Source organism: Psittacula echo (assembly GCF_963264785.1).
Source record: "Psittacula echo genome assembly, chromosome: 5".
In the NCBI taxonomy this organism is placed as follows: Eukaryota; Metazoa; Chordata; class Aves; order Psittaciformes; family Psittacidae; genus Psittacula; species Psittacula echo.
This window is the reverse complement of record NC_137739.1, coordinates 13,471,841-13,487,722: the sequence shown is the minus strand read 5'-3', so window position 1 is coordinate 13,487,722 and position 15,882 is coordinate 13,471,841. Positions and strand designations below refer to the sequence as shown.

Sequence of the window (15,882 nt, the reverse complement as noted above, 5' to 3'; positions counted from 1 at the left end):
ATAAAATATATTCTGCTGATAGGTAAAATGGGTAGCATTATACATTTGCCTGTTGAATAAAGACTGCAATATGAACAGAATCATAGAATAAATGAAACCGGAGCCTTTCTGCTCAAACATGAACATTACTGTTCATGGCCCTGGATGGGATTACAAGTAGATGTGTTTTTACTTTATTCTCTCTTATTGTGTCAAGACACTATTTTCTGTGTAGATTACCTATTTTAGTAAATCAGTAAGACAGAGACGTAAATCTAATGCAATTAGATGCAGAGGTGCAAATTCCTAACCCCTCAGTTCTATCTGCTTACCCCAGTGGATGCGCATTTTAACTTAAAAATAAAATTCTATTCTGAATGACAAACTGAGAATATAGGAAAGCAAAAATTGAATCATCATGCATAATCCTTGCTTTAGTTAGTCTATTTCTTCAGGTTCCAGAATTTCAGGAGCTTGAAACATTACAAAAATGGTAATACAATGTTTCCAAACTTTCCAAAACACTCCTTATTGCTATTAGCAGTTCTATGCTTGCAGATTTCCCCCAAAACAATTTGCACAAAGAAAATCTGACAGCACCAAGCTGATAGACATTGTGTTCCATTGTAAAGCACAGCTTTGTCTCAGCTACCTCTACAAATGAGGAAATGAATGAAAACTCAGTACTTTGAAATTTATGCACAGTGAGTATTATGAAATGCAGTTACAATGCAAATGTATTTTGGATTTTGTTATCCAATGCCCTAAATGTGAAAAAAAAAAAAAAAAAAAAGGCAGAAGATGAAACAGAAGACATTAGCTATGTGTTTGGAACATAATTCATCATAATCTTAAACCACTTTAGCATTAATTTACACATGCAATCAAGGTTTAACACACAGCAGAGCTGTTTACCATTCCAGTTAACTGTATTAACTTTACATTTCATATATTACTTTATTAATTTCCGTTTCAGAATAGTTTGTCTGCCTGACTGCCCATTCAAACACATGGATCTTCAAAACTTCGTTATTCTTCTAATCAGAGGAATTTATTCCTCTGCATAACTGCTACTAACTTATTTACCACTGCAAATATCCTACCCAGTCCTGAACAAGCAAGTGTTTTAGTGACGATCTAAATCTTCCTCTGAGAGATTCTTAAGCCATTGCTTTTGACAGACACCCATGGGTGCTATTGGAATTACAGTCTCCATTTTATTCCATCAGACAACCACCATGCATATTGTAGCCTAGACCTCAGGTCCAGACAGCGCATGCCTAAGCTAACCTGTATTGTCAAGTAATTTGTGAGACAGTAGCAGAAGCTATAAACCAGCTACATATACATCTGGCCTCTAAAGCTACACCATACACAGTCAGGAGAGTTTACTCTGCTCCAGGTTTAGTCTTCTCCCCTGAAGCAGACAACCTCACCACACATGGTTCAAAGCTGTCCGAATGCCAATCTGCGTGACGCGGAACTGTCAGTGTGCACACAGAGCTTCCAGTACTGTTCCCAGTGCTGTTTCTTGCAAACAGAATCATAGATGAGGCTCTCAGTGATACGGTTTGGTGTGGTCTTGGCAGTCCTGGGGTCATGGTTCGGCTTTACGATCTTAAAGGTCTTTGCCAAGACTAATTGATTCCATGATTCTATGATTCTGTGATTCTATTTCATGTGTACTAAACCTGTTCTGCAAATCCTAAGCCACCATGTGGCAAGCGGGGATAACAGTCAGATTTACTTAAAAACTATGCGAATGCCGCAAACTAATGTATTAACAAGAGGATGCCATGGAAATAGTTGTGGGAAAAAAATATTCCAGTATAATGTTTATAATTAGATGGTTTTAGGCTGCCACCGTATTTCCTGAATTTATTTGTGGTCCGTCACTAATCAGGAAGCCATAGAACATGCTTTGATTAATCACCAGAATGATGCTTACATTAAAGAAGTCCAAGCATTGTTTTTTCCTCAAAAGATTCTCTTAATGATTTCTTAATGTTCTTTTTAGCCCTTTAAAAACTGACCAATTATATCCACAATAAAAAAACATTTGAACAAATATACACTAAATTTATTCAACGGCCATTCACTGGCCCTACTTCCTTCTTTACAATACCTATTTAAATAGACTTTTTGTGCTCTTCTATGTATTACATCATTCTACACATTTTTTCCATTCCAGAACAGCTGATATAACAATTCTTCACTTTGCCTCCCTGTCTCAACTTTGTCATTTGCAGCCATGCCAGCTCTATCAACTCTCAGAGTATTCTCTGTCTATATACTAATGATATGACTTCTAGAAAATCAGTGATCTGACCTATCACTGGAGAATTGAGCAACTCCACTGCTGATATTGGACAGTAGAGGGGATGCAGCACTAACTTACACTTAACAGCTCCAAATCAATTGATTCCAAGTAATGAGATAGCGGCAGTGTGGTTTTGCTGTGTAGTCACCTAAGACTAGTTCAACTGGGAATCTCAGTAGTATTAACTCAGGCTGATTTGCAGGAAACTCAAGACCTGTAACTCAGCAAGATTGTACCAACAAGCAAACAGATCCAAAAACCACCACCCTCAAACACCTACTTTCCCAAGTTCTGAAAGAACTCCAGATTTCAGCAAACTTGCAGTTCCTTGTTTTTCCAGTTGTGCAGAAATTCATCATAATCCAGTCTCAAATGATTCCTCTATACCAGACTGTGGTCAAAATTCCTTAACTTTTACATTGAAGAAGCAGGAACTCTCTCCTTAACCACTCTCTAACTTCCAGTATTAAGCTCTATCTACAGTTCAAGATTTACCATGAAATCATCAAATGTATGAAATTTCTTTTAGAGATCATATAGCAAAAGTATCAAAACCTCAGTGTATACTGTGTTATTAAATATGCATCCAAACAGAGGCATATTTATATGAGTAATGCTGACAGTACCTGTGAAGTTCTCTTAAATGTGCAGAATTTGATACAATGATAAAAATAGGCTGATTCCAGATTTAAATGTATAATCAATTGACTAAATTAATTTTTCAGAATAAGTAATTAGCTTCATTCTTTGAACAATCCTTGCTAAGTTTCCATGATGGTATACACTTTAATGAAAAACTCATTATAATGCAGCATAAGGCATAATTCTGGGAGATTTTTTTAAGTAAATAGCTAGAACAGATGCTGAATTCCATTTTTCTACTGGCTTTATTAATCTTTTATAAACCAGTATGTCCACTCTAATGGCTTGCAACAGCCCTACAGAAGTTTTAGAAATGCATCAGCTGTCTCCAGAGGTGCTAATCTAACTAGACTGTCATCATTTGTATGATGGTACCTTAACATGATTTTTGAGACAACAGTTACAGTTTTGTTTTATGTTTTGAAAAGGAGCATTTATATATAATAGATGGAATATTAAACAATAACTATTTGATTTTTCTCTAGTTAAAAAATTACTTAAACTGTTTCACTAATAATACTGAGAATATGTTTATTTAGGAAAATATGCTTAGTTGATGGGTAAATTCAAATCTAAGTGTATGTATTCAAATTGTAAAATTAATTAATCTATAAATTGACAGAAAACAGATTTTCACCAAAATTATGCTTTAGAGACGTGGTACAGTGAACTTTTACCCTAGGATTAGAATTGATGTGCAAGCATATAATTCAGCTTCACAAACTCAAAACACCTTCACTGAGAAGTGTTTCTAGGGTATTTGCTGAGCCTATGCCAGACTCATTTAAATTCAAAGAGAAACACTAGAAAGATGAAATGAATCCCAGGTGCTCTTAAAATCCAGAAATAGATGCTTTAAGACATGAACAAAGAGAATTAGTGTTAGCAAACACACAGGCATTCTCTCTTCCCCTGGATTCCTCTTGCTTAAATGCATGTTTTTATATATATATGTATATACACATATAAATATATATAGTACTTCACTTCTTACCTATATATAATATTATATTTCAAAGTTTTAACCAAACTTATGAAAGGAAGTTTATTACAAAATCAGCTTCTTGGAGGATAGTTCTAGCTCCCAAATCCACAGCATGCTAAAAGGTCCGAAGCATCTGAAACTTCTGTCTCTTCTAAAGAGCATATAAAATAGTCAAAAGCACATGCTCTTCCCCTTTCTTCCATTTTAACTGACTGGGGAGATTTCCCAAGCCACCCTGGAGCCACTAACTGTCCAAGAAACTGATGTCTACACCAGTTTCCTTATTGGGTTAAGACTATTTGTGAAGTGAATACAACTACTCAGGTGCATGGACGACTCTTGAAAGTAGCTTGTCAAAAATTTCTAGCACTTCATGACAATTAAAGAGAAATATTATGTAATTAATCTCTTCAGCAAAATGTGAATGGGATCTCTACTACTTGTGATTAAGCTATGCTCTATGACTTGTTCGAATGGTTCTTCTCTATTAGTCTCAAGTTCTTTCTCCATTGCCAACATAATTTTGATTTTTTGTTTTTAATATTGTTTGCTGGTTATGACCAGACAAGAATATTTTCTTACGTGGATCACTGAATTAAACTGATCTCTGAAAGAAGATTCCCACGGATTTTCTGTAACATCTTTTCCCAACCCTTGCATACCAGAACTGTCAAAAAGAAGCCCCCCCAACAGGTGTGTGCGTTAATACATATATCCCACCACTTGAAAGGACAAAGTTTTGTAAATGGCATTATTGTGTCTGAAGCTACTTGCTTTAAAGGACTGATCTGATTGATGCAACAACTGAAAGGAACAACATGGAACTTTGCTTTCAGACTGCCAGAGGCTGAAAGGAAGGCCAGGTATTACAGGTAAACTATACACTACACAAAAATAAACATGCAGATAAAAAAGATACTATAAAAACCCCACAGAAACAAAGAATGTAACAACTTCAGTAAGTTAATGAACATGAGCTGGCAGTGTGTGTTCGCAGTTCAGAAAGCCAACCATATCCTGGGCTGCATCAAAAGAAGCGTGACCAGCAGGTCGAAGGAGGTGATCCTGCCCCTCTATTCTGCTCTCATGAGACCACACTTGGAGTATTGTGTGCAGTTCTGGTGTGCTCAACATAAAAAGGACATGGAACTGTTGGAACAAGTCCAGAGGAGGGCCATGAGGATGATCAGGGGACTGGAGCACCTCCCATATGAAGAGAGGCTGAGAAAGTTGGGGCGGTTCAGCCTGGATAAGAGAAGGCTGCGTGGAGACCTCATAGCAGCCTTCCAGTATCTGAAGGCGGCTACAGGGATGCTGGGGATGGACTGTTCATTAGGGGCTGTAGTGATAGGACAAGAGGTAATGGGTTCAAACTGAAACAGGGGAAGTTCAGATTGGATGTAAGGAAGAAATTCTTTACTGTTAGGGTGGGGAGGGACTGGAATGGGTTGCCCAGGGACACTGGGCATGCTCCATGAATGCTCCATCCTTGGAGGTGTTCAAGGCCAGGTTGGATGAGGCCTTGGGTGGCATGGTTTAGTGTCCCTGCCCATGGCAGTGGGGTTGGAACTAGATGATCTTAAGGTCCTTTCCAACCCTAACTATTCTATGATTCTATGATTCTGTAAGTAAGTATCAGAGTACTACCAATAAAGAAACCAAACTGCAAATCTATTTTGCCAGCTAAAGATGAGTTTATGGGGGAAGAGAACAGACTATAGCTTAACATAGCAAAATTATGTGTCACTATGGGATGGATTTAAAATCGGACGGATGCACAAATGACTGAAAATTTTTTCCTAGTTTCCATGAAGACTTTGTGAGATGAATCACATGGTGCTTCTTACAAATCCCCTCACTATGACCTGCCTGAGAACTTGATAGTTTACAGGAAAAGATAAGCTGAAATGAAAATAACAACTTCATTAAGCATTTCTTTCTCATGAGAAGGAAAAGGACCTTAATTAGTATGCTTTTACTTACTTACTAGAAGGAAACTTTGTGGACATCATTCAATTTTTTAAAAATAACTTATGAGTTATCATATACGGAAAAATGGAATTCTGTGAAATGCGGAAAATGACAAATGAAGAAAATCACTGTCCTTTTGTTTTCTATGACAAGTCATGTTATGACTTCGCAGTGGATCAGTGGGAGGGGCAGGTGGTGTGCCAGCCAGGCAGCTCACCAGCACAGCCACAGGCAGCAGCTATGACGGACACTTGCTAAACCTTGGAATTACAACAGCAGTCTTCAAATGAACATCTCACTGGTAATCCCTACTAATGCTACCACGTGACATAGTCATGTTTCTGAAGTGTTCTAGTTTACTACAGCATGAGTATTTCAAAGTCAGGAAAACAGTATTAGAAAGGCTACTCAGGAAGAAAAATCTAGCGTTTCATAAATATATTTTTCCAGTCCTCAAGTAATACTTCACTTACATAGTGTCTGTTGTGCATCTGCTATGTATCTTACACAGTTTCCATTTTTAGCTGTCACGTACTTCCTCAGTAAAGGTTTTCTTTTACAGAAGTGTATACTCAGAAGAAAAGCAGAGCTATAACAATCATGCCACTGGTCCTACTGTTTACCATTATCTTCAAAGTTTTAGGCTTGATTTACATAGCGTTCCTCCCTATTTGACTTTAATTGTCTGCTTCAAGTTGTCAGGACATAACTATATCTTAGATTTGCATTGCATTAGGGGATCTTTTCCTTTCTCTATTGATCTTGTCTTATGGAGTAATTTAACTCAATTCTAATTTTCTTTTGCATGCAGGGTGCTCTCTATCCAAGGAAGTGAGTTATGTGTATTCAAGTGGTGCATCTTATGAATCTTGTTAAGCTTTACCGCCTTATAGCCTGCACTGATGGAATATTTAATCACAGAAATGAGTTGGCAGATATGATGTACAATACAGTTAAGCCTTGCGGCATGTGTCTTCACCGGCAATTGAGAAGTGGGTGAATTTGCCATTCATCAGTGCCATCCTGACAGCTTTGTATAACCTTCTGTTTTTCTACTTATTTATGAAGATTAAAGATACTTTAAATCAACAGTTTCCCTGAAAATGTATCATCTTTATTTCAGAAGTGGCCAAATTTTTCATCATTTATTAGGAACTAAAGAAACTTCTTGCACATCACTGTGAAAGTGATGGTTCAATTTTAACACGACAATGTTGGAGACAATAATTAAACCAAATAACTAGAATTCTGACTGTCTTAAAAATCTCATTTCTAATTTTATAATCTTCAAAAGTGCAATTGCTTCTTCTCTAAATAAAGTGGTAGGTGGGAACCAAAAAGGAAAGATATTTCACAGCATTCTATTACAGCATGCAGGAACTGCACTGCTTTTCTACTGTTTCACTTTCTAATTAGATCTGCACAGAGCTATTTATTTATGTGCTTATTTTTAAGGAAATTGCTTTAAAGAAATTTTAAATGTCTGAAAAAAATTATCTATTAGTCAGTACAGAAAATAAGCATTTGATATGTATTAAAAAAACCAAACCAAAACAAAGAAACTGCCTGTATGTATAAACAGAATGACAATATGAAATACATGAAGTAACTTGATAGAACTTTCTCCACAGGTGTAGTGGAGTGCATGTCATAATTCACAAAATTAAATTAATACTCTTCTAATGGTAATTAAAGATTCTCATTAAGAAGGGCAAACACCTCTCTTGTGTTGGCAATAAAAATGCACTTGGGACTTTAGGAGGTTATACAAAAAAATCAATAACCTGCCATTTTATAATTAAAAGACAAAATAAATGTTAGGGAAAAGTCCAGTAAATTAGGAAAATTACCTTCAAGAGAGATTGAAAATATTGATTTTAATTTACAAACTATGTGAACTCTTCATGCCCTACTTCATGAGACAATTATAAGTCAGATTGTTAATTCTGCATACGCATTAGAAAATTGATTACTGTACTATGGGAATATTATTACATTTGTCATTAACACAAAGTCATTTATATAAAATGACTAATAACTCTGACTTTCTAATTTATGCAGGTTCAGGGCTGGTTCACTAACTACTCAAACGAGATCAATATAAATTCCTGTTTTCAATGTAGGCATACATCAAGGATGGAAATAAATTTGCCTGCACTAAAATTACAATTCCATGAATGCCAAGTTAGTATTCTTATTAGACGGTGCCACTTTTATCCTAATTGGAACTTTTTTATCTATCTTAGAAGATGGCACTGGATGTATTACAGGCAGCTTTTTAAACATAAATACCTGTTTGTAACAGTAGCACTATTTAACAATTTTTATCTCTTGGAGCCCCTTGAACTAACGACAGTTTTTCAGCTTCGAAGAGTGGAGGCTTGAATATCTATGAATGGAGATTCCCCAGCCTTTGTGGGCAACCTCTTCCCATCCCTAACCACCATCTGTGAAAAATGCTTTCCTAATATCTGCTCTCTATTTGATGTAAAGAATGTATTATACAATTAACTCTTTATTCTCCATTACCCAAGTGTGTGACGAGATATTTTTGTTTTTTAAAACATTATCAGGTATTTGTACCCAGTATACATGCATCCAGACAACTGAAAAACAGATCCAAATGGAAAACTCAGAAATTCCCAAAATTTCCACGAAAGTTATGGAAGACTCATGTATGATTTTGGAACCTAAAAAAGGAAGGAAGGCATCTTTATTCCCTTTTAGAAACATTTGTATTTACTATGATTATTTCTGACTTAGATGTAAATTATTAGCTTTCAAAAAATGGTGTGTTTTTTTTTTTAAAAAAAAAACTTGCTAGTGATTATGTTTACAGGCAGGATTCAAATTTCTTGAAATCAACTGGGTTTTGGGTTTCACGTTTGTTTTCAATACTGTTGATAAAACACAAACTGTTGCTAGCCATGACTGATTTCCAGCAGAAAAAGACTGTATCTCATCAACTCCAAATTGTAACCAGGATCAGAATTTGGTCTCAGTGAAGACTCAAGTAATAATATAGATTCAAAATACAAAAATTCTAAGAAATGCAACAACTAAAAATAAAATTTAAAGAAAAATGTTCAATAAAAAAATATTAAAACAGATTCTCTATACCTATCTGTGTTGATGTACATGTATATGCAAAAATACATAGATTTTTGTTGTTGCTGCTCACTAGGCTTAAATAATTTCTGGAGAAAGTGATTGTACTGAAATATAAAGCATATATAAAATAAAATCTTATATAAGACTGGGATACTGCAGTACATTTTATGTTATACTATCTACTCTCCAATAAAAGATATTTATATACCTCAGTATAAACTTGAGTAGGCAAGTTAAAATCCTGCAACACAAATCTGTACATGACTTGCGGATAATGTGAATTGAAGAAATCAAACCTCACACCAAAAGCATATTCTGTACTTTTGCATGTTTTAAAGAGTATTAAAATGAAACATGGCATGGACAACTATAGTGTAATCCTTACCTGCATAGAATTCTGGACTATAAACTGCACCAACAACTGGATTTAATTTCCAGCCTGCAGCAAACATAAAAACATAATGAAGTTAATATTGCAATTAGTGATAATAATAATTTTTAAAATTTTATTTTTGGATAGAGGTATACAGATAGAATGGCTTCAAAAAGGTCATTTTAATAAAAGTTTTATAGGCATTTTAGATTACTGATCTTTAATATCAGACTCTGATGTATATGGCAATAAGTAACGAAACAAGGCATTCTCTAGACATGTAGTATACTGGAGTAAACTATCAGGTGCGTTAGCTTGGCTGCAATGCAAAGCTGCTGTGGATTTATTGCCTGAAGTTACAGAATTGAGTCAGAACTAGTTCAAGTATCCCTCTATCATGTAGCAGCAGAGTAGACCAGTTGTTTTTCATTGCGTTAACTCTCTGGTTACAAGCTAGAGAGGCCAAAACAGTTCATCTGCTGGACAGAAACAGTAAATGAAATAGCAAAGGTTGCAAGGCAATCAAATAATCTGATAATTCGATTCTACTCTGGGAAAAATGAAACTTTAGACACCATGTGAGAATGTCTATTGTGAGCTGAAAGAGATTTGTGCACTGTGGGATCCCAGTCAAACATCAGAGACTTGTTTTCATTTGCATTCTTACATCAGGCTGTCTGTACTGGAACAGGACAATTATAGGCAAATACCAAAAGCAACTGCACCGCCTGCATTTGCAGCTGATAAATGCTGTTAGCATATTGCTATAAAGTGGCTGGCATGTAAGAAAATGTTGCAGTCACATTCTGCAAAGCTCTTTAGTGGTACAAATGCAGCCCCTGCCTATGTCTTAAATAATCCCTGTCCTCCCACAGCTAGCATAAAACTAAAGCCCAGAACCGACAGATATTCTGCAGCATGTTATGGCCAAACTCCAACAAATTGCCGTTGTGTCCTTAGACCCAATGGGGATTTTCCAGGTAATACTGGAGTGCCCAGGCTCACTGCAGAAGCAGTGCTTGTGTTCAAAGTATATGTGATGCTAAAGACAGCAATGCTGAAGAGCTCAAGGGGAAGGGGTAAGAGAACAACAGAAGAAAACACTGGCAAACTCAGCATTTTCAGCTGCACTAAGTGCAAATTACTGCTGTTTTCTCACAGGTAGATCTGCTCCCATATAACTCCAAACTCCACAGAACATCCCCCATGCACACTTTTTTTTTTGTTTGTTTGGGGATTTTTTAAGAGTTTGAACAATTATTTGAACTAGAGGGACTGAAAAATTAGGGGTTTTCCAACAGCACGCCTGAATCAGCAGAGTGGGAAGCACCACCTGTAAACGGGAATAAATCAAAAAACTGAGCAAAGGCATCTTGTGAGCTCAAGAGCTGTGGTACTTTAAACAGATCCTGTAACTAAGCTCATGGAAACAAAATACAATCAAGACAGGGACAGCAAGACTTATCAAAATCAGAAGAGCCGAGATTATACGAATTTAAATGCAAACTATGTTGAGGCTTGATTCTGCTTTTGCCATATCATGTAATGTAAAGGCGCAGTAGAAGATCATAAAACCGTAATGTGTTATAAGACTGATATAGTGTAATACAAAATCTCAATAATAATACAGAAGAAAACTATTCCTATCCTTTAAAAATACTGCTACCTCTATCTGATGCACAGCAACCATTTACCAGTACTTAACTGTTCAGTACCAGAGGTGAGAGGTGTTTTTGAAATGCAACCCGTAAGTTCAAACAGAGTAAAGAGCAGCACTGCATGCAATTTGCTCTGCAGAAGTAATTGCAGTTGCTATATATACCCAAAAGACAATTACGGAAACTGAAAAGTGGCCAACCAAGAAAAGCTAAAATTAGTTTCCTCCTAAAAATATCTCACCTGATCCTTCAATTTTACATACTACAAGAGTATATTTAGGAATGTCCTGGTTTAACAAATACTCATAGCCAAATTCTGTGTGATAGAAAATCACCCAAATTTTGGGACTCTCAGTAAATATCTTCTTAAAGTTCAGGGAAAATTTAATATTTCACATTCATTACTTCCTCAGAGGACCACTGATCAACACCACCCAGAATGAAAGACTGGACTGAATTACGTATCTGTCAGGTTTTGCTGTTAAGGATGCTGACAGAAACCTCTCAGCTAAGTTACACCAACAGCACCATAATTTGTCTGAGAGAAAGAAAAGATCTTGGAAGAGGCATATTGCTCTTCACAGCTGAAAGCCACTCTCATATTTCAGTTCCTTACCTCTCTTACAGTAATGGCTGTCTCATCTAACTTTCTGCAGCTTATACAGGAAATACTTCATTCATCATGAAAATAACAGTAATTAAACTTAACTTTATCTTGTCAGCTAGCAATGTGCTGGCCCATAGCTGTGTGGGTTAATCAAGTGTGATAGTAGTTGATGTATCTGAGCAAGCAGCTGCCAAGTAACCCTACTTCAGCAGCTGGAGGAGGCAAATTCTCTGCAGTGGGTGTAATTTTGTGCATTTTTCTTACCGACATAATATTAATCTCCTCCTCAAGTTGAAACCATAAAAGCTCAAAACTTAAAAACCAAACAAGGAAACAACCAACCCCTCTGCCTGCCCCCAATCCCTGTACATTCATGCAGAGAAATGCTCATTAAGTGTGCTAAAGGGAAGGAAATAATCATACCACACAGTGTAATAAGCATGGTAGGAAGTGGGGCATGGTAATGCAGAGAGGACTGTTTTCACTTCATAGGCCATGTGTGGCTGGAGGAATGATCTTGTGGGAAAGAAGGCCTGCGACATGGTTTGCTGTCTTCCTGTTTGCATGCAGAGCAAGGAGGAAAGGGCCATGGGAAGGAATTTAACTGTGGTAATAGTCACTAGCTATGATTTTGAATATGAGTTGAGGGCAACAAAAGTCTCAAACTCAAGGCACCCCAAGTATAAAGTTAAAACGCATTTATCCCTCTACTGATCTCTGTTTCAAGTTCCTCATGTATTGCTGAGGTTCTCTGAATCTACTTGCACGTAATTCTCTATTCTCTACAACACTTGGATGAGCACCCTGAACTGCAATATGGACAGCAGAAGAGAAAGGATGGGCTGGAACATCCAAAAATGTCTCCGAAGTATTTCTGCGAATAAACAGAACTCCTGACACTGAATTAATGTGCAAAGAAAAGGTAGTTCTAGCTCCAAAGCAGAAGATGAGCTATCAAAATCATCCTGAGTGATAACAAATACGCACCAAAAAGCTCTTCTAGAAACTGACCGTGTATTAACTGCTCATTTTGGCAACCATCAAAAGTCACTGGAAAGCACACTTATTTCAAAAACCATTTAGAACACAAAAGCAAGCCACCTTTTTGAATGAAGTTGCATATACTTTTTAGAAGTCTAGAGTTTTGTGCTTTAAAATCTACTGACTTTTCCAATCATATTTACAACGTAAGCCCTGTATTCAAAGAACCAGCAGAGTTCAGGAATGAAAGACAAAACAGAGTGTATCTTATTGTTAGATTACAATAAATATTAGTGCCTGATGTTTTCATATAATATGTGCCCCAACTATGTTTTGAATACCTGCCAATAACATGTCAGTCACCATAAACTATTTGAAAAATAAAGCCACACATTAAAAAAAGAAGCAGTTCTGGAGAGACAGGCATGTACAAACAAAGTGTTTCTGACTATCTGCCTCAGAAGCATCTTGCAAGAGTTAATATGCTCATAGAAGAACACAGAAAAACTAGCCTTATATTTTATTTAAAAGATGAGACCTTTACTTTAGACAACAATAATCTTTAATATTCAGCTATAGCACTAGTTAATTCCTGACAAAATGATAAAGGACTAGAAACATACAATGTCAGGATGACTGATAATACAAGCACTGATTGAACTAAATGAAGCACCTTGCATGTCTACACTTCATTCCTTATCACTTGTAATGATTATGTAAGAAGAACATGATCCTCCTTTTGCTTTTTTTTCAGGGGACCACAGACACTAAAAAAATTAAAAAAATATGAATTACAATCAGAGTTTGTCTTTGTAGATAACCATCAAAAGGTGTGCAAGAGAATGTCCTATGTGCCTACCATCCTACCACCTTGAATGTATAGATTCCCAAACATAAATGATGATTTTTATGAACTGAACAGGATATTCCTACATTTGGTGAGATCTAGTCGAGATGGAACAGGATGGAAAATGGCAGACAAAACACTTCATGTGGGAAACAACAGATTTCCATCATTCTGGTTTTGGATATTAATAAAAGATAATGTATGACCTAAGTAATCCTGCAGTGCAGGACACAGAGGTCAACCTCCTCTGAAACCAGATTCCTAAAATCCTCATATCTCAATTTCCAGCCTCCCCTTCCCTTAGCACTGGATGTGCTGATATGTAACATGCTATTTGCCAGTTTAAGAGTTTTGTAGCCTTAGGGTAATATGAATACAAAATATACATTATAATTTATGCCAAAGCTACTCTTATCCCTGTATCATTACAACATAACAAAGTTCATAATAACGTATACATATAGATAATTTAGGCTCTTATTACAACAAAATCATGTGATCTACTCAAGCTTCATGTTTCTTATGATAGATTCACTGAAATGTTTTAAAGCCAGTAAAAAATGAGATTCTCCATTTGCATCATTTGTCAAGTTCCACATTTACATACAAAATGAGGAAGAAAGCAGTTTCTGAGGAAGCATGAGGAATTTCAGACTCTTCCTCTCCAGATCATTTTAACTAGCTCAATTATCATGTCAAATGAAAATCATCACTGTATTTTATTTTTACAGTGGTAGGAAAAAGTTTTGGCTCTTTCATTAAAAAATAAAGCCATGGTGTGCTCTGGGTTCTAGTAAAACCTCATTAAGGAGATCTTAGATGTAGAAAATAAGATCCATTATATTTCAAAACGGAAAAGAGTCTAGTCTATCTGTGGAAACTTTTACTGATGTATGTGTAGATGTCACGTGCTTTCTACTGGATAGGAAAAAATAGACTGAAAAGAAAATAATTATAACTACACAGTCTAATAAAACTGGAAAATGAAATTGTAATTAACTTCAATTAATGTATTATCGTTTGACATTGTTGAGTTTGGAACTTGTGAGAATTATCTGAACTAGCAAATGCAAACAACTCAAGCACATGATCAAACACTACCAAAACAAACATTTTTTTAATGTATGGCTTCCAAACCTCTCAAATATCTGTGGATTATTTTTCTATCATTCATGTACAACAGTATACTGATTTAGGTCAGTATTAGAATGAATTTTTTTTAGATAGCTTGGAATTTAGATTTTTCCAGCAAAAAAAAAAGGTGGAAGTGGCACCCAATTACAGTTTGCCCTTTTGTTGTAACAAATTGTGGAAGGAAGACACAGAAAATTGTCTTTGGCTAGATGCGCGTCTTGCTACTAGAAAGTATCTCATGCCTGACAAGAGACATTCTTCTTACTGGTCTCCCTGCTTCCACCATCCAAGCAAAACTGAATCCTCTGATTACTTCATTCATTGCAACATTACCACTACACAAAGCTGGAAGACAGTAACACTTTCCTATCAATCAGGTGTATTTTCCTACACAAAAGCCACTGTAGTTAAACACTCAGATTCCAATCAGGCAAAATGATGCATGCGATACCCACACAGCTGTGAGTTAGCTGAACTACACATAAACAGAATTTATGCCTGGCCATCTCCTTTCTTAGGTCACTGGACAAAGCTGGAGCCTAAGAAGATGCAGGAGATGAGGACTATGACACTTCATGAGTAGGTGCGTCCACACATTCAGCAGAAGAGTGAGGTTTCACATGCACTGACATTAAAACAAAGCACTTGAGAGCTCATGCACTTACCATTCGAGTAAGGGTTGACGGTCTTTTTATTTGTCATTACACGTGCTGTTGCATTATTTACCTAAGCACATAGAACACTGGATTAGAAAGGGCTATAGGGAGGATCCACGTTACTATCAAATGCATGCATTATTACTGCTATTAGTCATGTAAAAAAAAAAATGCAATTTAATTTATAGAAGGCAACAGGTGCATAACAAAATCATACTATTTATAATTACATTTACTTTCATAACCATTTTAACTTACAAATCATTTCAATAAAGCAACATCATTTAAACTTTAATAAAAAGACATTAAAAGCAAATTAAAAGGTACTGCATAATTTAAGACTTAAGAGCATGCTTGTATTCCATGATAACACTGATACAATAAATACTCAGAAAAAAAAGATTATATGAAGGAACATGCAGTGGAGTAGAAAGGAAAGAGACAAGGTACAAGGAAACAAAGAAAATGTCAAAAAAGGGACAAACGAATTTTAGCAGTGTGCAACATAACCCTTTAGAAGAGAAGTACCATTGGAAAAGCAACATCTAGCATTCAACACTTGGAACAAGAGCCTTTTTCATTGCAAGAATTAACAAAATCATTCAAGCTTTAAAATCA

At 36.1% G+C, this 15,882-nt stretch overlaps 1 protein-coding gene across 11 annotated transcripts in view; it reads right to left on the bottom strand.

Moving 5' to 3' along the window:
- The window catches only part of RBFOX1 (RNA binding fox-1 homolog 1), a gene marked incomplete at both ends in the record, with an annotated part of 1,305,905 nt that overhangs the window by 70,610 nt on the left and 1,219,413 nt on the right, over nucleotides 1–15,882 (bottom strand). For all 11 annotated transcript variants that reach the window (XM_080617596.1, XM_080617593.1, XM_080617598.1 and 8 more), the window contains 2 exons: nucleotides 9,394–9,447; nucleotides 15,274–15,334. In XM_080617596.1, the coding sequence (XP_080473722.1) occupies nucleotides 9,394–9,447; nucleotides 15,274–15,334 (115 nt within the window). The remainder of the gene's footprint in view (nucleotides 1–9,393; nucleotides 9,448–15,273; nucleotides 15,335–15,882) is intronic.